This window comes from Geotrypetes seraphini, chromosome 2 (genome assembly GCF_902459505.1).
Source record: "Geotrypetes seraphini chromosome 2, aGeoSer1.1, whole genome shotgun sequence".
Lineage (NCBI taxonomy): Eukaryota > Metazoa > Chordata > Amphibia > Gymnophiona > Dermophiidae > Geotrypetes > Geotrypetes seraphini.
Window position 1 is genome coordinate 176,478,535 of NC_047085.1, and position 22,875 is coordinate 176,501,409.

The 22,875-nt window shown below is 43.7% G+C and overlaps 1 protein-coding gene across 7 annotated transcripts in view; it reads right to left on the bottom strand.

The window, feature by feature from the left end:
* The window catches only part of MBP (myelin basic protein), a 461,835-nt gene that overhangs the window by 107,327 nt on the left and 331,633 nt on the right, over positions 1-22,875 (bottom strand). For 6 of the 7 annotated variants that reach the window (XM_033934384.1, XM_033934381.1, XM_033934377.1 and 3 more), the window contains one exon: positions 12,751-12,783. The exons of the other annotated variant lie outside the window; for it this stretch is intronic. In XM_033934384.1, the coding sequence (XP_033790275.1) occupies positions 12,751-12,783 (33 nt within the window). The remainder of the gene's footprint in view (positions 1-12,750; positions 12,784-22,875) is intronic. 7 annotated transcript variants of the gene reach the window in all.

Consider the following 22,875-nt stretch of genomic DNA (forward strand, 5'->3'; position numbering starts at 1 on the left):
GCTTAGTTTAAGTGTGACTATTTACACCAGTGGGCGGCCCCCAAAGTCTTCCATTGTAGCCCTCAAACTGTGCTAATTTCAATCTTGTCCACTTGATATAGGGTCCCTTTTACAAAATCACGGTAGTGATTCTGCTGCAGTAAATTTGCCAAAGCCCATTCAATTCCTATGGGGCTTTGGTGCATTTATTGCAGTAGCATCACTACTGCAGCTAAGTCAAAGGGGCCCACAGTAACTTCAAACAATCTCTCAAGTGTGCTACTCAGGTGTTTCATTATGGAATTTGCTACTGCTGACGATCCAAACTAGAGTGAGTTTTTAAACTATATCCTTGAAATGTCTCATAGAATCAAAATTAGTATTAATTTTTAATGTTCAATACCTAGTTTGAACAAGCAAGTTGTCAAGTAGTATGCATAAGCTTGAAATCTTTTGGTGGCCTTCGGATCTTTCATATAGTCACACTGCGGCCGTTTATACGAAAAAGTTTGGAGACCACTGATTTATGCCATTTCAATGGCAAGGGTAAATGCGTATTCCTACATACACCAACTGATGTTGTAATTGATAGCATTCTATAAGTAATGTGCATCAGTTGGAGACATGCTCATGGCCTGTTCATGTATACGGAGGAAACAAACACAGGAGAAAATCCTTCTCCCAACAGAGAATCAAAGAAAGAACATCGAAGGCGACCTCTGTGTTCTAAAATTTTATTTACTGGAAGAAATGACACGTACGTGTTTCGGCCCAAACGGCCTGCATCAGGAGTCTTAAACAGAAGTCTAAATATTGTTCAGCAGCCCTTCTATCATCTTGTCAGAATGAACACACTCAATATGGCATTATACAGTGTTCCCCCGGTCATTCGTGGTCGGTGATTCGCGGTCCTGGTCATTCATGGTATTTTCCGAACGCGAACCGCCAACCAGGAGAGAACAGCCGGAGTGCCGGCAAGTGAAGGAAGTCACTTGCTGCATGCTCTGACCGCCTCTTCCTGCACTAAAGTTGGGCCTTACCAATCAGGAGCTGCTTTGACACGCAGCTCCTGATTGGTAAGGCCCGATTTTAGTGCGGGAAGAGGCAGTCGGAGCATACGACGAGTGATTTCCTTCACTTGCCGGTGCTTCAGCTGCGCTCTCCTGCTGCCCTCTCTAGTCTCTCCCACAAAGAAACGTATTCGTGATTTTTCAAGATTTGTGGGAGTTCCTGGAACGGAATCCCTGCGAATATCAGGGGAGTACTGTATTACCAAATTCTTAAAGATGAATACAGGGAAAAACCTGCTTGAATATCTGCTCACTGAAGTTATGCATTGTAGCCATTAGGTGCTACCTTAAAGAATAGCATCTAGTATACATTTGTGCATAACTATCTATGAAGTGCAAATGTGGCACCAATGTCTAGGTGCCACGTACCTCCATGGCACTGCCAATGTTGTGTGCATATCATGAAAAACATCCAATAATCAACACCACTATTTTTATTGCAACTTTAAGGGCTCCTTTTACGAAGGCATGTTAGAGCCTTAACGTGTGTAATAGCACACGCTAAAATGCCACACACACTAGCTGTTACTGCCTCCTCTTGAGCAGGCGGTAGTTTCTCGGCTAGCGTGCACTACACCGGTGCATGCGTTAAAAATGCTAGTGCACCTTCGTAAAAGGAGCCTTAAGTTTGCTTTGGCTCATCTGTTACCAGCCGTTGCATATAGAGTATCTCATGGATCCTCAGACCACCACTTGAGTAATATAACTCAATGTGGTTTCATTCCTCATCGATCCTGATACTCTTCTTATTAATGTTCATTGTTTTTCTTTGCTATTCATTGCTAATCTCCTGTGATAAACTAGTGAATTTAAACAAAAGGTAAATAATATGAAGTTTTGATAACTTTATGTTCAATCGTCCCCTCACCGACGTTTCCTTATTCTTCCTCAGTGTCGGGGAGATACACATTAGCTTAGCAGTTTTGCAGCGGCAGTTTTGAAAAGTCACAGCAGCACTCAAGTGGTGGTCTGAGGATCCATGAGATACTCTATATGCAACGGCTGGTAACAGACGAGTCGAAGTAAAGCTAAAGTCGCATTGAAAATAGTGGTGTTGATTACCGGATGGTTTTCACAAATTCAATAAATATAATATATGTAGTTTCATTGGTTCATAAGTTATGTGTGCATATCATGGCACTATTTTTGGCAAACAAAGAATGGAAGAAAATCCTCGATATATCTGACTTTGTGCATGGCATAAGCTACAAGAATGTTAAAGTTGGAGAAATAAGTCAGCCTCTTCATGTGACCTATCCTTTTTGCCATCAATCTCTCTCATTCTGGCTGGTTTCAAAAAGCCAGGTAGGGGCATCTGAATTCTGGTTAATTTCTATTTAATAAATACAAACTCTTGCATTAGTTTATTTCATTTTGATAGGGTGCTGGCCTGGGTCATCTCTTGAAATTTATCCAAGCTTATTTCCCCAATTTACTCCATGACTTTTAGAATTTCGATCATAGTCAAAGGACTGGACTGAAATAAAAATCCACCACAAATAATTAGGCCTAGGGCCTACTTCTCCTGGATTGTCATCAATCAATTCTAGAACATACAATTTTTTCTAATAATATGATACCTCAGCAATTTACCCGTCAGCACAACCAATTAATATACATTTTGTCTGCTCCTGACCAAAGTCTAAATATGCAAATTAAAATGTTGTAATGATTTGGTATAACAGAATTTTAAGGAGCCAAGGGAAATAAGAACATGATACAGTACTTGACTGTCCCCTTAACTAACTTTACATCAAAACTAAAAGCTGTTCCAGAGTTGAAAAAAAAAGCAGGGCAGAGCCAACTGGATGTGACAGTGGGGGAGGTGGGAGGGGGGGGGAGGAGGGAAGGAAGGATGTAATTCATATACCAGTATCAGATTTTTTTTTCATACTTTACAGGCTTGCTGTGCCCAAAATTATACCAATAAAGTTGAAAATTGATCAGCCAAAAAACCCCTATAATTCTTATTTTAACCCTTTCATACCAAGGTATCTGCAATGTCTACAGCTGCAGTAAGTTTATGGGTTTCTTTCCATAAATTGTTTAAGAACATTTTTTCTTTTCTTCTTAGGAAATTCTGTACTACATGTAGGTGCCCAAAGTGAAAGTGCCTACAATAATATAAATCTATTTAAAAATTAGAGTTAATGGCATAAAAAAATTAAGGTTAATTGGGTAGTAGGCGCTAACACCCTAATACCATGTAAGGGTGGTTAGGGGTGGATCACTGGGGCATTTTTTTTTAAGTTAGGCTCTGCTAGGCATTGTTAGGCACCTACATTAAGCACCCCAATGTAGACGAGGTAAACCATGGCCTACATTAGAGATGCTTACAATGTAGGTGTGATTCTGTTAGCAATGCCTAATAGGTGATTGACACGTCTAGGTGTCTACAATGTAGGTGTCTACCGAATGTAGGCATCATTAATAGAATCTGGACCTTCACATGTAACTAACGTTAAATCCATATATTCTTTTTAGATGTGTTTTGTAATAGGTGATGATGCCTTTTTTGGGTTTAGTTTTGTGGGTGCACATACTGTATATGTTTGCTTATGGACTTAGAAGGGGAGTGCAGCATCGCTGAACTGGCAGGTAGGCCAGGCCTCAACATGTGAAGATCAACAGGAGCCAGCAGAAGGTGCTCCTGGTGGCAGGGAGACCAGACTCTACCACTTGAAGAGATGAGGATGTAGCTGGTAGAACAGATAACAGACAGTTGTGATGGGTGAAGTAAAGAATACAAGAGAAGGAGGAAAGGATGACAGAAGTAGATAAGCACACAAACTCTCCTACACATGCCTCCCCTCTACATTCACATGTCAGACACACATAACTCCTATACACCCTACCTTCACAGCTTATCATTGCATTACTAGGGTTACCCAATGTCCGGGAAAACCCGGACATGTCCTATTTTTAGAGGACTATCTGGGTGTCTGGAGGGGATTTCCAAAACCCAGTAGTTTGTCTGGGTTTTGGAAGGTCCCGAGCTCAGAGTTGCGTCTGGAGGGCCTCCGAGCATTAGCGGAAAGAAAAGTCAGAGTTCATAAGGGGCTGGGGCAAAACGGGACCACATGCCCTCTTTTTTTTTTTCAGAGAAATTCTGGAGACCCTAAGCATTACCCCCCACACCTACTCCTCTCTATCTTCCCTCCCCATATCCACACATACAAGTACCCTTGTGATCCTGGGCAAATCACTCAATCCTCCCCATTGTCCCAGGTATGTTAGATGGATTGTGAGCCCACAAGTACAACACCACTTAGACAATCTGCATTGATAGGCTTTATATAACTACTTTAATAATAATAATATAGTCATCCAGGCAAAGGCAACTACATAGCATGCCAGATTTTGAACACCAAATACCTGGGTTAAATAGAAATCCTATTCTGCTTGCTTTAGAACAACTTGACCCGGCATTTATGGACAGACTCTAGATCCCCCTAGAGCCTTAAGATCAGCCTCCCAGCATCCCATCAATGTCCCATCTCTGAAGATAATTGGCACTCGTCGCACCCTTATTTTTTCAGTAACCGCCCCTTTGACCTGGAACTCTCTTCCTTTATATTTAAGAGCAGAATGTAAGTTGCAGAAATTTAAGAGCTGTTTAAAGTGTTTTCTCTTTAAGGATGCATATAATTGCTAATGAGTTATCTACCTCCCTTAACAAATTCAACTGTTTTTTATTCCCATGTCATTAATTTCTTAATCATTTTTGGATTTTATTTCCCTTCTCCTATTGTATTTTCCTTTTCTATAGTCTTTCTATAAAAATTGTTTTTCCGCCCCTTTTTCCTATTGTTTTAAAGATTTGAGTTTGTCTGTTTAGTCCTGGTTTGTCCAATAATTTAATATATATATGTTTTACATTGCAGACACGTCTGTCTTCCTGTAATTTTTAAATTTTGTTCAACGCTTTGTACTGCTGGATAAGCAATTAATCAAATACTTTGAATAAACAATAAACAATATCTTATAGGTGGCTTTGAATTCCTACTACTACTACTTATCATTTCTATAACACTACTAGACATTTTCAGCGCTGTACATCAAAACATAGAAGAGACAGTCCCTGCTCAAAAAAGCTTACAATCTAGTCAAGAATTTCTCTAGGCCGTGTTTCCAAGCAACTAAATTAGCTGTGTCCAGCGCATACTATCTAACATCTTCGATCTTCTGATCACAATTCCCATCATGCAGATCTACAGTGCCACTCCAACAGCAATTTGACCCTTGGGCTACTCCGCAAAACAGATCTTCTCCCTCCACTAAAATTGCAGTATTCTGGTATTGTTTAAACAATGCTCTAACCCCTCGTCTCCTGCACTCCACTTCAGCTGCAATAGATCACCTTATAAATATTCATCCAATGAATCTAAATTATACATACTTATACAGAGAGATGTCAACCGGCAAATCATCTGCTACCATCATGCAAAAGAAAATGTAATTATCTATTTAATTAAAGCAACATCTTAGAAAGGACGTCCAACTCAGAATATAGATGTCAAAGTCAGAACATCACAAATGGACATCCATCTTGCATATATTTTGGAACAGAATACAGTCTGTTCTATAATTCATATAAAATGGATGTCCATGAGCTGGAAACAACTAAATTATGATAATGACACAGATAAAGTGAAAATCAAATATCAGTCAAAATAACACTTTCACATGAACAATGCACTGGGAGGAAACAAAACTATAGCATGAGCCAGAAATAGACCCATAAGGGAGGAAAAAGCCTCAGAAACCACTGGGGGACTAAGGATGTGATTTATCTTAATCCCTCCAGTGGAAAGCTGCCCAATTAGAACACCTTTCTGTAACCTGGACAAGAGCCAAGTCTAAACAACAATGGCCATCTTTTTAGACATGGATGTTCCCCTTCCTCTTCTGTGATCTAAGGTCCATATTTTGGCACCTCCCCAAAACATGTTGAAATCAAAGCCCCTTCCCACACAGATGTACTACAGTGTTAGACCTCCATGTCCTGGCTTTATATAATCAAGATTTGGGCATGATGGGACTGGCTTGACTATATAGGCCTAAATAAGGGCAGAGAGTTCCTCTGCAAGTACCCGCTTACGTTAAGCACTGAAAAGATATGCTTTTGGTGAGCAGTTTGGAGATGTTTGGTAAAAATTGTATCCAATGACGGAACATGTTGATAGGGCACACTCGGACGTCAGACGCTGCCGCTGGAAGTTTGGATGCAGCGCCAGCTGATTAGTCTAGGGTGGGCTTAAATTGAAAGGAGGAAGTAGCGACGCCATTCTATACTAGATGCTGTGGTCGCTTGGAATGGCGTAAAGCACAATAGGTAAGATAGGGGGGGTTTGAGAGTTTTTAATTAAGAATGTAAACTATTAGATATTTATGTATTTACTAGCTGGGCTAGGAGATAAAGTGTTTTATCTTTTCTCGATTATAGGGAGTGGTAGCCTTGAAAAAAACCTACTAAAGTTAATGGGTGAAACATGGTGTATCTACCCCTGTGTTGAAACAAGACCATACAGCTAAGTACTTGTAGTACATATTTATTAAAGTAATATTAAGATAATGAGCAATCATATTAAATAAGAAAATGATCCAGTGACGATTTGGGACATAAAGCCACTCACTATTAGAGTATTCTAATCCGCTGAGGATCAGAAAGACTGATTTAAATGAACTAGTAAGAATAAGGTGCATAATGTATGGTTGTTCACATCATGCATATCTAAAGGTGGTACTAATTGAGATCATATCCCACACAGACTAATTGGAGAACCCACTGGTCGGATGTTACAATTTTTCTTGGTAAAAATTTAGTCTCCCCCTACCAGAAGGTCATCTGAAAGGGATACTTTGATGGTGACTTTGCTCTACTGGAGCCAGTGAAAAGCTTACCCCTTTTGCCCAGGGTGCAGGCTGTGACCTCTGATGATGTAGCTGGTAGGTCTAAGGATGCTGGGTATGGATCTGTTGCTTCTGTTGGGTAGAAGTAAGCTTATGCCTTTGAAAGTAGTAGGAACATCTTTGAGACCTGCTGTGGAACTTCCTAGTAGTGGAGGATGCAGGATGAGGCCACTGGGAGAAGGACTGGATGGTGTCAGTGTGTTTTTTGCCGAGGTCAGCGACCTTCTCCACCTTGTCACTATAAAGGTTGTCTCCTTGGCAAGGTATGTCTGCTAGTCTCTCCTGAATTGCAGGCTCAAGGTCAGAGACATGCAGCCATGAAAGAACTTGAGCTTGTATCCCTCCTGTATAAAGTCCAGCACCTAGCGATCTGGGGTGATCTCCGCCCATGCCCCCTAATAGGCTGATAACCGCCCTCCAATGCATGGAAGCTTGGTGTCATAACTACTTCTTGGGAGTTTTGGCAGAGCAGGATCCTGAAGATTGGGGGCGCTTGCCCCCCCTCGCTCTCAAAAAAATCTTTTGAGCTTTGAAAAGATCTCTGGCTCGAAAGCCCTCCCAAGAACTGGTGATATTGTCTGGAAGCCTAAAAATTACCGCAACCTGACCCGTTAGGGGCTCAAGGTCTGCTGTCCAGTAAAGAGTTTGGCTTACGATCCTGCACGCTGGCCATGAGATCATTCAGACCTTTCCCGAAGAGTAAATGTCCCTTAAATGCCTTATAGGAGGAATCCCCCGCCCACTGTCTCATCCATAGCATCCTGTGGGCAGAAATGGAATAAGCAGACAATTTGTTCACAACACTGAAAAGGTCATACAGAGTATCAGCCACATAATCCACTCCAGACATTAAAAACTGGAGATCCCTCCCAACAACAATCTCAAAATTGTGGCGCAACTTGGAGTGGCAAACCCGGGCGACAAAAGATGCCACCGCAGCTGCTTTCAAACCTGAAGCTGTGACTTTATAGAGCTCTCATGAACAAAATCCAGTCTGGTGTCCTGGGCATCCTTTAATACCACACCACCTTCACTGGGTACACTTTGTAAGGTACACTTTGTGAGGTACACTTTGTACACTTTCGGAGGAACAAAAAGCTGGTTAAATTCTGGATCCATTGGATAGAGCTTTGCCGTGGCTTTAGTCACCCAACGGAGTTTCGCCAGGACATCCCAGTGGTCCGTGAGCATTTTGATAATCTCTTGATGAGAGGGGTCTGTGCTTTTGTGCTGCTCATATGCGAACACTATGTAGCAGAAGACTGTGGAGCCTCTATATTTAATTCTTGGGGGATTCCATGATCATCTCCTAAAGTGTTGAAGGCTTAAATAGCCTGTGCACAGTCGGGTCCTCCCCGAGATCAGAGGCCTCCACCAGATCCAAATTTGGTTCCCTAGAGATGAAGCAGCATCGCCTGCTCAGAGGATCCTGAATGGGAGAGTAAAAACATTGAAATAGAGCCCATTGTGTCCCAGTCGTCCTCAGACTGAACATCCCCATTTTGTGCATAGCACTGTTGCTGGGGAATTGTGCTTTTTTTTTTTTTTTGGGGGGGGGGGTAATCCCCGGCACCAGCAGGGCTGCGATCCCTAAGGGTTCCATGTGGCCACTGTTAATCATGTAAGCTTCAAACATCATATTGATGAATTCAGGGGGAAACCCCTGACCAGGATGTCCAACTGGCCCCTGTAGATGCTCATGAGCTTGTTTCTGGGGTTTTACGGTTGAGTTATGGCTGTGCTTCACTGGGGACGCACTTGCGCTGCTCGTCAGTTCAAATCTGGACTATTTTTCCTGGCCCTCAGACCAACTGGACACTAACACCCCCGAGGGACCAGAGGCTAAGTCGGTGGCTTCCACTCTCTTATGTGATGCTTGGCATGTGAACATGGATGATCCTCAAACGGCCATTCACTACAAACAAAGTATCCTGGCATGAGGAGTCCATCATGCTTGTTTAAAGCTACACTGGGCACTAAAAATGAGCGATTTTAGGATTTTAGAGGTGGAAGAACCTAACTCTAACCCCAGACCCCCCCGAAAATCAATTTTAAAGACACCCCCCCCCCCCGACTTTGTTTCCCAGGCTGTCAGCCTGTTACTCACTGTGTGCTGGGAGTGTAGAAGCTGTAAATAGCATACAGGGAGAACCTCTACTTCAACAAGTTTGGAATCTGGACTGCTTGTGCCTTCTGACTGCCTCTCAGGCTGTAGAAACTGAATGGAAACCTCAACCCTCACTGGATCACTTGCATGCAAATGGGGTGAGGAAAGCAGTCAGCTCTGAACCTGGAAAAACTGCCATGGAGCCACTCAGTCTACACTTAAGCCTACTATGGATGAATCTGAAGCAAGCCTTTCTCCTAAGGGAACAGTCCCTGAGCTCCCAAACTGTTCGTAAAGGCTGTCCAAGAGGTTGCACTGCAAAGCAGTCTGCCCCTTGGAAGCAGACCCTCAACCTCAGAGTCTGACCTCTCCTACAGCCAGAGCTACCCCCAAAGAGGGATCCTCTTTAACACTGAAAAGCCTCGCAAACGATTAGCAAAAAAGACCAAATTTAAATGAAAAGGAACATGAGCTCCTACCATCTCACTTGTAGAGAGACAACTTAGGAATTGGAAGGTAGCCCTGAAGGATAGGAGGTGGAGCAAAAGAATGCCAATGAAGCTCCCTACAAGAATTCTCGCGAGAAGGGATTGACTATCCACACATTTAGGAATGGAGTATCTGTCACACTAGAAACTTACAGTATGAATGCGTACAGCAAAACTTTTCAGTTTGATTTCAGGTCATCTTGGGCACCATTTTGGTTTATTTCACACATCTATGTTAATACACCTTGTTAGCATTACTGAACCAAATGAACATGCCAATGAATATGTCCCTAATATACAGCTTTCAGATGAAAACTATATTTCAGCTCCTAAGCTAACCCACTTCTTCTTTTCATACGAGTTACAGGAAGTAACAAGTAGAACGTTTTTGCACATTTTCAGGTATGAGAAGACTTAATTCCTCCTGCTGTTGCTGTACAAAGGAACAGAATATCATTCACTTGGAGAACAACAGAACAGTGGAATTCGGCAGCGTAGGCTGAATCTGTAGCAAATCATTCTTGTGCTCAGAATATTTTGGGGCATGCATGCCATCTATTATAGGCTACAAGTGAGCATAGATTTTAAAAAACCCCAACAAAAGCCCATAGTTGATGATGGTGGGACTTGCTATGGCAGAAATTCTTCAACTATGAGAGGCATGCGGCAAACCACTTGAAAACTTTCTTCCTCCCCCCAGATGCACAAGAAAAAGAAACTACAGTACCCACTTAAACAAAATGAATTCTTACGCCCACAGGTTTGGAATATAAAAGTTCTGTTGTACTACCAGAATATATAGTATTCTTTTTGACCATAAATAGCTAACACAGCATTGCTGTCCTGCAGAAAATCAAGTCTGAAGTTTATAATTTACATTATGTCATTTTTCTGATGCTGTCTTCTTTTTCCTGTACAAGTTATTTCTACTGTTAGATGTAATAGCTGTCTGCCTAAAGAAATTTCTGCCTTTGTTTTTCGTGCAAATATTTGGTTAGGTTCTCATGAATCCAACAGAAATTTGTGCGGCCTATTTTAGACATATGACACAAAAATGGTTAATTTGACACAAACTTTATCAAGTTTCATCTACAAACATAAAATAAAAATGGCATAGATGGCAAGGAAGCACCTCAGGGTACTGAAAGAACTTAAACATGAAATTGCTGATCTGCTGTTAGTGATCTGTAACTCATTGTTAAAATTGTTCATAGTACCTGAAGATTGGAGGGTGGCCAATGTAACACTAATTTTTTTAAGGGTTTGCGGTGTTTCAGGAAATTACAGCTAGATAAGACTGACCAGTGCTGGGCAAAATAGGAGAAACTATTGTAAAGAATAAAATTGCTGAATACACAGACAAACATGGTACAATGGGATAGAGTCAGCAAGAATTTAGCCAGGGGAAGTCTTGCCTCACCAATTTGCTTCATTTCATTGAAGGCCTGATTAAACATGTGGGTAAAGGTGATCTGTTTGATGTAGTTTATTTAGATTTTCAGAAAGCTTTTGACAAAGTTCCTCATGGGATTCCTGCGAAAATTAAAAAGTCATGGGATAGGAGGCAATGTTCTGTTATAGTTTAGGAATTGGTATATATTGGAATGACACAGGGATCTCTACTTGTACTGGTGCTATTTAACATATTTATAAATGATCTGAAAATCAGAATGACAAGTGAGGTGATTAAATTTGCAGGTGAAAAACGGTGATGTATTGGTTGGGAAATAACCCAAATCACAGTTACCTGATGCTAGGCTCCACCTTGGAGTCAGCGCCCAAGAAAAAGATTTCAATGTCGTCGTAAACAATATGCTGAAATCCTCCGCCCAATGTGCAGTGACAGCCAAAAAAGCAAATAAGATGCTAGGAATTATTAGGAAAGGAATACCGTACATACTCGAATATGTCGATCCGAATATAAGTCGAGAACTCCATTTCCCCCCCAAAAGGAGGAAAAATGGTTGACTTGAATATAAGACGGGGGCTTAATATTCAAGTGCCATGTCCTGCCAGGATCTGCACCCAGTGTCCTCTCACTCATGCCCTCTCCTGCCAGGCTCTGCATTCAGCCCCCCTCCCTGCCAGGTTCTGCACCAAGCCCCCTTCCCTACCAGGCACTGCACCCAGCCTCCTTCCCTCCCTGACCTGCAAAGCTCTGCACCCAGCCCCATTCCCTCTCTGCTCTACCAGGCTGTGCAGCCAGCCCCCCTCCCTGCCAGGCTATGCAACCAGCCCCCATAACTACTTGCCATGCTCTGCATTGCACCCTGTCCCCCCTCCCTGCTAGGTTCTGCACCATGTCCTACCTCCTCTTCCACCTCTGGTGGTCTAGTAGTAGGCCGGGACAGGAGAGATCCCTCCCATCTCCCATCCTGGCCAATACAAATCATTTTTTTACCCTCCCCCTCCCCTCCCACACGCGTACCTTTTCTGTAACACTCCCTTCCCTGCGAGTACCTTTTCTGTAACACCCCCCCCCGGCCCCCCACGTACCTTTTCTGTAACACTCCTCGCATACTTTTTCTGTAAAACCCCCCCACGTACCTTTTCTGTAATACCCCCCCCCCCCTCTGGTACCTTGTCAGTTATCCCTGGTGATCCAGCGGTATATGCTCCTGCCCTGCACACCTCCTTCCGGGCTCGGGGCTTGCAGCGCACAGGCGTGAGCTTCTCGAGCTCCCACGTGGCCCTGCACCACTAGCTGAATGGCTGCCACCAGGTCCCATGAGTCTCGCGAGAACTGGCTGCAGCCATTCAGCTAGCAATGCAGGGCCGTGTGGGAGCTCGCTCCTGCATGCCGTGAGCCCTGATTGGCGATCCTGAGCCCGGAAGGAGGTGTGCAAGGTAGGAGCATATACCGCTGGACCACCAAGAATAACTGACAAAGTACGTGGGGGGCCAGGGGGAGAGGGGTAACAGAAAAGGTACGTGTGTGTGTGTGTGTGTGTAAAAATAATGATTTCTATTGGTTGGGCCTGGAGACGGGAGGGATCTCTCCTGTCCTGGCCTATCAGAGGCCTGCATCATGTCGGGGAGGGGGGTTGGGCGATGACCCGAATATAGGACGAGACCCCCATTTTTGTGATACTTTTTGGGTCCAAAAATCTCATCCTATATTTGAGTAAATACGGTAGTAAAATAAAACCAAGAATACTTTAATACCGCTGTATAGCTCCATAGTATGACTCACCTTGAGTGCTGTGTTCAGTTTTGGGCACCGTATCTAAAAAAAAAAAAATAAAAACTTTAATAGCAGAATTAGAAAAGTTTAAAAGAACAGCAACAAAAATGATAAAGGTAGCGAAATTCCTCTTATATAAGGAAAGTCTTAGAAAAGCAATGGTTGGGGGGAGGGATATGACTGAGGCCTACAAAATCCTGAATGTTTTGGAATGGATACAAGCAAATCGATTTTTACTCTTTCCAAAAGTACAAAGATTAAGATAACATGAGATAACATGGAAATACTTAAAAAAAAAAAAAAAAAAAATACAATAAGAATTGCTATACTGGGACATACCGAAGGTCCTTCAAGCTCAGTATCCTGTTTCCAACAGTGGCCAACCCAGGTCCCAAGTACCTAGCTAGATATCAACTAGTAAAACAGATTTTATGCTGCTTATCCTAGGAATAAGCAGTGGATTTCCTCAAGCCATCTCAATAATGGTGCATAGACTTCTCTTTTAGGAAATTAGCCAAACCTCTTTTAAACTCTGCTAAGCTAACCAATTTTACCATATTCTCCAGCAACAAATTCCAGAGTGTAATTACATGTTTTGTGAAGAAATATTTTCTACAGTTTGTTTTAAATCTACTACTTAGTAGCTTCATCGCATGCCCCGTAATCTTAGTATTTTTGGAAAGAGTGAACAAGCGATTCACATCTATCCTTTCCACTCCACTCCATTCAGTATCATATCACCCATGAGCCATCTCTTCTCCAAGCTGAAGAGCCCTAGCAGCTTTAGCCTCTCCTCATAGGGAAGTCATCACAAACCTTTTATCATTTTCATCACCTTTCTCTGTACTGTACCTTTTCTAATTCCGCTAGTTTTTTTTTGAGATAAGGTGACCAGAACTGCACATAATATTCAAGTTGTGGCTGTACCATAGAGCGATATAAGGGCATTATAACATTTTCATCTTTGTTTTCCATTCCTTTCCTGATAATTCCTAACATTCTATTTGCTTTATTAGCCACTGACACGTATTGAGCTGAGGGTTTTAACGCATCCTCAACAATGACACCTAGATCCTTTTCCTGGGCATTGACTCCAAACATAGAATCCAGCATCACTTAGCTATAGTTCAGGTTCCTCTTTCCCACATGCACCACTTTGCACTTGCTCACATTAAACGTCATCTGCCATTTTTATGCCCAGTCTTCCAGTCTCACAAGGTCCTCTTGCAATTTTTCACACTCCTCTTGTGATTTAACAACTTTGAACAACTATTTGTGTCATCAACAAATTTAATTACCTTAATAATTATTCCCATTTCTAGATCATTGATAAATATGTTAAAAAGCAGCAGTCCCAGCACAGACCCCTGGGGAATCTCACAATTTATCCTTCTCCATTGAGAATATTGACCATTTAAACCTACTCTCTGTCTTTCTTCTTAAGCCAAAATAGGACATTACCTCCTATCCCATGACTTTCTAATTTCTAAACTATACTAAACTAAACTAAACCTTGGGTTTATATACCGCATCTTCTCCACAGTAGTAGAGCTCGGCACGGTTTATAGAACTGGGATAGAACAGAACTCCAAAGGGGGATTATAGGAATAGGTATGAAGAGAGTTTAGAGGGGCTTGGTGTACCAGAGAGGGAAGGAAATGTTACATTTTTGAGAATAGCCAAGTTTTTAGATGCCTACGGAACAGTTGGAGGGAGCCCAAACTACGAAGGGGGAGGCAAGATTATTCCAGAGCTCAGTGATTCTGAAGGGGAGGGAAGTCCCTAGTTTTCCGACGTGGGATATACCTTTTAATGAGGGGAAGGATAGTTTTAATTTTTGGGAGGATCTGGTGGAATTAGGATTTGAGGAGTTCCAAGATAGTGGAATAACAGGAGGAAGGATGCCGTGAAGGATCTTGAAAGTTAGGCAGGCACATTTAAAGTGGACCCTGGAAATTACTGGAAGCCAGTGAAGTTTGGACAGGAGTGGTGAGACATGGTCAAATTTACTTTTTGCGAAAAATAAGCTTATCCGCAGTATTCTGTATCAGCTGGAGTCTATGGGGGCTTTTCTTTGTAAGCTTAAGTAGATAGAGTTGCAATAGTCCAATCTGGAAAGGATGATGGGTTGTACGAGGACAGCAAAGTGATGATGCTAATGAATGCTGAGGTGTTGGTGCATGCTTGGAAGGGGAATTGTGCTTGTGCTTCTTAGCCTTTTTACTAGGTTCCTCAGATGGCATTAGGGCGATGTCACCAAGGTTGAGCGAGACATCAGTGCCGGTACCGGCGCTGAGCATAGGAATCATTGGATGTCCTCGATGCTCCTGGGGGACCTGAAACATTTTTCTCATATTGGAGGTCTCTAGCCTTTAGTGATCTTTTTTTAAGTTGAGCACAATACTGACCGTGGTCAGGACCAAGACACTGAACACACCAATTATGTACCAAAGATGGTCCTGTTGCACCTAGTGCACTGCTTAAAGCCTCTTGAAGGCTTTGACATAGATGCAAGATCAAAGTACTCAATGGTCTGTGGAGGTTGAGTAGATGTGAACCCCAAAATGGCTTGATGCTCCCAGCCTGAAACAGGCGCAAGAGGGTTTGAAGGCCCAAAAAACAGACCTTAGAAAAAATTTAAAACAATTCAATTGGGAACAAAAAAGAAAATATTAACTGAAAGAAAAATGAAGTAAAATATAAGTGGGAAGGCAGAAAATAGTAGTTTGAAGCACTTTTGGAAGAACTCCCCAAAATATAGCTTCTTAGAAAACAGAACTGATGGTCCTGTGAATCGAAAGTGAACAAGAAGGCACCAGTGCATGCATGGTATGGGCAGTTGAGACTTTTAAATTTTTTTTAAGTGACAGTACACTTTACCACTGTTCGTACAAGGCTCCGTGGATGGCATCACCCACATACGAGAATATCCTGCTAACTTGTCCTAGGATAATGAAAAATACCTATTTGTTTACAGAGGACTTCAAACTGATCTTTGAGTTAAAGGAGTTCATTTGTGCTAGTTTTCCTTGAATCCTTTTTCCTTCTTTGATCCACCAGTTTTGTTTTTGTCTTTTCTTATTTTTCAGTACAGATCTATAAATTTTGGGAATTTCTTCAAAATAAAGGTAAATTGTATTACAAAATACACAGACAGTGGAGTGTGTAGAGTTGCGTTTTTGGTATTCCACACTTTAGGTGGTGAGGACTTTGGGACGTCTAATCCCCCCACCCCCACAAAAATCCTTTTTTTTGCAATTTAAACATTCTTTGTGTTCCTTCTGAAAGGTACAAAATTTAAGCCTTTATTTATTTAATTTTTTTTTTTTTTTTTAAATCTCATCCTTCTCAAAGAGCCCAGGATGGGTTACTTGTCAATCTAGGTTACATTATAAAGCTAAAATCTGATCTACATATATCTGGTTCAATTCACCCCCCCCCCCAACTACTCAGGGTACAAAAAAAATGTATTACACATTATAAGTGTAATTCTGTATGGTTCCCTCCTTTTAGGCATCCCAATGCCATGCCGTGAGAGCCTAATTTTATAATGGCAACTGGACACCCAATACCATTATGGAATACTAACATGACCTGTTATTGGTGTGTCTTACATTTAGGTGCCTGCAGTTATACCAGCCAGAGAACTGGTATAATTGTGGTAGCTGCACTCATACTCCACCCATGCGCTATGGGGCTTATAATCAAAACAGAAAAACATCTAAAAACCGGCCTAAATCGGCAATTGGACGATCTAAAAGACAAGTCATTTATTTTTTCATCAAAATGGGACATCTATTAATTGTCAGCCCGCCCCTAATCCCACCCTAGCCCTGCCCCCAATTTCTTCCATTCATTTTTCATATACACATAATATCTTATTAATTCATAATGGTAACCATAAAATAAAATAAAAACCAAACAAACCACAAAGCACACTATAAGCAGAGAAAATGTTAATTATCATTTATATTTCAGGGGTTTTCAAAGATGTCAAGCCAGATGACTTTAAAATATGCAATGTCACCTCAGTAACTATAGAAAAATAGACAAATATAGTGCAAAATATAGACAACAGATATAAATTCTCAAAACTGACACACTAAATTGAAAATAAAATCATTTTTCCTACCTATGCTGTCTGGTGATTTCATGAGTCTCTGGTTGCATGTCCTTCTGACTGTGCATCCTTTCTTTCATTTCTTTCTTTCTGCACTCAGGCCCAATTGTCCCCCTTCTATTCCCTCCCTCCTTCCTTCGTATGTCATTAGTGCCCCAAGTGCCTCCTGCCTATGTCCTTAGTGCCCTAAGTGCCTCCTTCCTATGTCCTTAATGCCCCTTCCTGTGTCCTTAGTGCCCCCAGTGCTTCCTTCCTATGTCCTTAGTGCCCCCAGTGCCTCCTTCCTATGTCCTTAGTGCTCCTTCCTATGTCCTTAGTGTCCCCAGTGCATTCTTCTCATGTTCTTAGTGCCCCCAGTGCCTCACTCCCATGTTCTTAGTGCCTCCTCCCTATGTCCTTAGTGCCCCCAGTGCCTCCTTCCCATGTCCTAAGTGACCCCAGTGCCTCACTTCCATGTCCTTAGTGCCTCCAGTGCCTCCTTCCTGTGTCCTTAGTGCCCCCAGTACCTCCTTCCTGTGTCCTTAGTGCCCCCAGTACCTCCTTCCTATGTCCTTAGTGCCTCCTCCCTATGTCCTTAGTGACCCCAGTGCCTCACTCCCATGTCCTTAGTGCCCCCAGTGCATCCTTCCCATGTCCTTAGTGCCCCCAGTGCCTCCTTCCCATGCCCTTAGTGCCCCCAGTGCCTCCTTCCTATGTTTTTAGTACCTCCTTCCCATGTCCTTAGTGCTACCAGTGCTCTTTCCTATGTCCCCTTCACTGCCTTCCAGCCTTTGTCTGACCCCCACCCCTGAAGCCAGCCAGCTTACATCCCTCCCCTCCCTGCTGTGCCAAAGCCAGCCAGCCAGCCTGCCTCCCTCCCTCCAGCGCTGAAGCCCCCCCCCTGTCCGCCGCCACCTGCCACAACTAAAGAAAAGGTCCAGGCGCCAGCTCACAAACCTTCTTCCCGACATCAATTCTGATGTCAGAGAAGTTCCGGGCCAGCCAGGCAGCTATTGGCTGACCCGTAACTTCCTCTCCAATGTCAGAATTGACGTCGGGATGAAGGTTTGTGGGCCGGCGCCTAAACCTTTTTTTTATTTGCGGTTGGCAATAGCGGCAGTGGACGGGGGGGGGGAGGGTTTGAAGCGGCAGTAGGACAGGCTTCGGCGGGTAGGTAGCAGCAGCGGGGGCCAGTCCAGGGGGAGGCAGGCTTCGGCGCTGGAGGGAGGGAGGCAGGCAGGCTGGCTTTGGCACGGCAGGGAGGGAGGGGAAGCAATCACCTGTCCTATTGTCTCCACGCACATCTTCGGGACGCTGTCTGAAAACGGGACATTTTGGCATCCCGAAGCTGTGCATGGGGACAATGGGACAGAGGATTTAAAAACAGAACGTATGGTCACCTTAAGCATAACCAAAAGTTTTACAACACTGCCTAGACGGAACTTGGACATTGTGACTTAGGCCATCTAAAACCAGGTCTAAGTCACAAGAAAGTATCCAAAGTGACCAAATAAGCTTCAGACACAAAGTACAGACCCCCACACACTGCCCCAGTGATCACTGACCCCACCCCCCCACTCCATAAAAATCGTAATAACAACTTTACATATCTGCTTCCAGAACATCAGCACTTGGCAGCCTGGCATAGGAAAGCCTAGTAGAGCTGCATAGAGGTTGCTTAAGTGGTCTTGGGGTGGGTTAGTGAACCATGGAGAGAAGGACCAAGGCCCATAAGCCACTCTAATCACTGCATTCATGGTGAAAAATGTGCACCCCCCAAAAAAACCTAACCCTTTTGTACTTCCCTATAAGTGGCTCCTGCAGCCATAAGGGCTATTGGGGTGGTAGATAGGTGGGTCTAGTAGGTTCTAGGGGTGTTTTGGGGGGCTCATCATGACCTATAAGGGAGTTGTGGTGAGATGTTTATGTGGCACTCTATTTGTGAGGTACCCTGTAAGGTACCCCACTACTCTGGTGCCATGTCTGAGTGTCCAGTCCCTCATTTTTCTGGCCCCTCCCATGTCCAAAAGTTCTTTTTCTAGGCGTTTTTGACTTGGATGAATTTTTGATCTAAAATGGGGTATAAAGATGGACGACTTAGCGGTCTGGATGATCAGACGGCTGGACGTTCAGTTAGACGATTAAAAAAAAAAATGTTGGACATATTTTTCAAAAATGGACCTTTTCCCATGTCCGACTTTTGTCTGACTTTGTGCGACTTAGGCCCAAAATGGACTTAGACGTTTCTTTTGATTATGCCCCTCCACGTCACTTATGTATGTCCTTATAGAATAGCTCTTTGAGTGTGTAAATGCACATTTGCCTGCATAAGTGACCACATTCTGTATATGTATGAGCTCAAGTGGCGAGTAAATGAAGATATGCTGTTATAACTGGAGAGAGTGATTGAGCACTGGAACAAGCTTCCAGTGCAGGTGGTCGAGGCACGCAGCATCCCAGACTTCAAGAACAAATGGGATACCTATGTGGGATAGGGTCACTAGGACTGAATGAGCGGGTCAGTAGAGTGACAGTATAATCACAATTATACTTTCAGGGGTCAGTAGACTTAAGAGGATGGGTAAATAGTGTGGGCAGACTTGATGGGCTATGGCCCTTATCTGCCGTCATGTTTCTATGTTTCTATAATAGAACTGCATCCTGTGTGCTCAAGTGAATTGAATGAATAAATTCAGGGATTGAAAAATAAAATGTCTGCCAGCAAGGGGAGGGAGAAAGAGAGAAACTTGATTGCAGATAAAGGCCAAATAGCCCATCCAGTCTGCCCCATCCGCAGCATCCACTATCACCTCCTCTTCCTAACAGATCCCACATACCTGTCCCACACTTTCTTGAATTCAGACACAATCTTTGTCGCCACCAACTCTACCAGGAGACTATTCCATGCATCTACCACCCTTTCTGTAAAAAAGTATTTCCTTAGATTACTCCTGAGCCTATCACCTCTTAACGCCATCCAATGCCCTCTCATTCCAGAGCTTCCTTTCAAATGAAAGAGACTCGCCTCAAGCACATATGACATGTCGGTGTTTAAACAGAAGTACCGGCACAGCAAACATATATTCCAGATAAGACGTGCAGAGCCCCTAATAAAAGCACAGCTTCCTTTTATGGGGTTATTCAGGATACCAGGGTCCAGCACATCCACTAGCTTTGCCTTGAAAAGATCACCTAGAGGTAGGAAAAAGCCTCTGAGCCCCTCCTCCAACAGCCAACAATGCGGCTATTGAAAAAGTGGAGACTATCACGGGTAAAGTCAAGTCATAGGCATAAAAAAAACCTCCTCGATTGATATTTTACTAGGAAAAAGCCTTGTGCAATGCAAACCTACTGGGTACTGAATAAAGCCACCATGAGAAAATTTTTCTTATAGCATCAATGCAGAAGTCTTCTTATGACATCAATGAAGGAGTACTTAACCTGAGGTGGAAGCACACCACACACCGACGATGACCAGCGTTTCACCAATCATTAGCTGCCTCAGGATGTGAAACATAGATTATGACAGCAGATAACAAGTCTGCCCACTCAAGGCTAGCTCTCCCTCCCAGGGGTATCCATTTTTTAAGCATAACTCTGTGGTACCCCTACCTGTTTGTCCAATTGATTCTTGAAGTAAATCATGCTACTGGCCTCGACCACCTGGCGTGGAAGACCATTCCATTGATCAATCACCCGCTCGGTGAAGAAGTATTTCCTGGTGTCGTCATGAAATCTTCCCCCCATGAGTTTCAGTTTCAGTAGTCCTGCACCTCCCTCTCTGCGTCAGCCAATTGGCGCCCCGCTTCCGGCACATGCCGAGGTGAGAAAGAGAGTCAGCGGTGGCAGCCGCCATTGGAGACTTCAGCGGAGTGGCGTCTGTGCCAGTGTGTGGTTTGTGTGGGGAAGGAGAGAGCGTGAGAGCGGGCCTCATTCTGGGCATTAAGGGCAAGCCCCCTCCGAAGAAGATGAGGGGAACTCTGGAGACATATGAAATCTGCTCTCCCCACCCCCGGACCAGCAGTGGCAGCTCAGTGTGATTTTAACTTAGCCACACAGCTGCCGCTAGCAGTAGTTTACATGCGGTTTCATCAGGCAGCCTTGGGGCATTTGCTAGGCCAGCCCACTTCAATGATGCGAGGTGGGCCGGCCTAGCAAAGGTCTCACGGCTGTCTGATAAAACCGCGTGTAAACTACTGCTAGCAGCAGCTGAGTGGCTAAGTTAAAAGCACACAGTGAGCTGCCGCTGGGCTAGAAAAGAGAGGAGTATTGCTGGAGAGGGAAGGAGGGAAGGGAAAAGGGGTACTGCTAGACATGGGGAGAGGTGCTGCTGGACAGGGGGGAGGGAAATGGAAGGGAGAAGAGTTACTGCTGGACAGGGGGGAGGAGGGAAGGGAGAAGGGGTACTGCTGGACAGGGGGGAGGTAAAAGGAAGAGAGAAAAGGTGCTGCTTGACCTGGCAGAAAGGGAGGGAAAAGAAAGGTGCTACATACCGGAGGGGAGGGTGTGATGATGTATGGGGAGAGAGCATGTTGGGTTGGGGGGTGGTTAGGAGGGATGCCACTCAAGGGAAGAGGCAAGGACAGAGAGAGAAAGCGTGCAAGAGGCAGAAAGTGTTGGACTCATGGAGAGGGCAAGATAGATGGATAGGACTGAAAGGAAGGAAGGAGAAATGCTACACTGGGGAAGGGGGAGAGGGCAGAGAGTGAAAAGTTGGACTTATGGAGGGAGGGAGAGAGAGAGATGTTGATTGGGGAGGGAAGGAGGACCAGAGGAGAAGCATGCAGGAGGAAGAGAGAAAAAAATGTTGGACTGGTGCAAAGGAGGGAGAAATGTTGGACTGGGAGGGGGGCCAGAAAGGAGGAAGGGACATGGACTTCAGGGGGCAGAAAAGAGAAAAGGAAAGAAGAATGTTACACAAGGAGGGAAGGAGAGAGATGTCAGACCATGGAAATAGGGAGGGAAGGAGAGAGAGATAGGAAGGGAAGACATGGAAAAGTAGATTTTGAGAAGAAAGCAGAAAAATTGAATGATAAGTTAATGCCAAAGATGGATGCAAGTTTGATCCAAACAGACCGGGGATTTTAAATTACAGTCCACTTGAGAGGGCAATACTTTCAAAATAGAACAAAACACAAAAGTCCCCCTCTCATCAATACTGGGCAAGTTTCTCAAATAATATGATCATATAACATTTAAAGGCTTTTAAATATTTAAATGTGCTCATAAGCTCTCAGCAAGGCGCCACAGCAGCAGTACAATGTCGCTGGAAAGGTGCTTGAATTTTAATCATAACACATTGCATAGAGCAAGGATTCTCGCTTCTGCTGGAGTGGCAAATGTTATGGCTCTACAAAAGTTGTTTAACAGTAGACCACTTATCTGAAAAGGTCAGTTCATGGCTCCAACACAGTCTGTGTTTCGCTACGATACATCAGGAAGCCGGAAAGATGAGCTTTTTATATTGTTTTTATTTGCAGTGTGCAGTGTCTGAGTCCTTTGGTCTACACACTCAATGTTGAAAAAAGATGCCCTGGGCGAGAGGGAGAATTAGAAGGCCTTGAGCATGCGCAGATGCATGCTCAAGGCCCGGCAGAGGCAGGAAGTTCTTCAAATGGCACAGCACGTCTTGTGGGCTGCATGCCGGTGCCAGACGGGGGGTAAGTTTCAAGTTGTTCGGGCGGAGGGTGCTGGTATGAGCGGGGGGGGGGGGGGGGGGGGAGGGGAGGAGGGGGGAGCAGCGCCGTTGGCCTCGGGGGGAGGGGGTGGGGGGGAGGAACGTATCAAGCGAGTTTCCATTATTTTCTATGGGGAAACTCGCTTTGATATACGAGTATTTTGGTTTATGAGCATGATTCTGGAACAAATTATGCTCGTAAACCAAGGTTCCACTGTACATGGTTAGGAATATCTATTCGGACTGTGCTTAATAATCCAGGCTTAGATTTGAGATCTTTCAAAGGAAGACAGAATCTATTTTTCTGCAAACAGAACAAAGTTTGAAACAAATATAAGACATGGCAATATGTGACTCT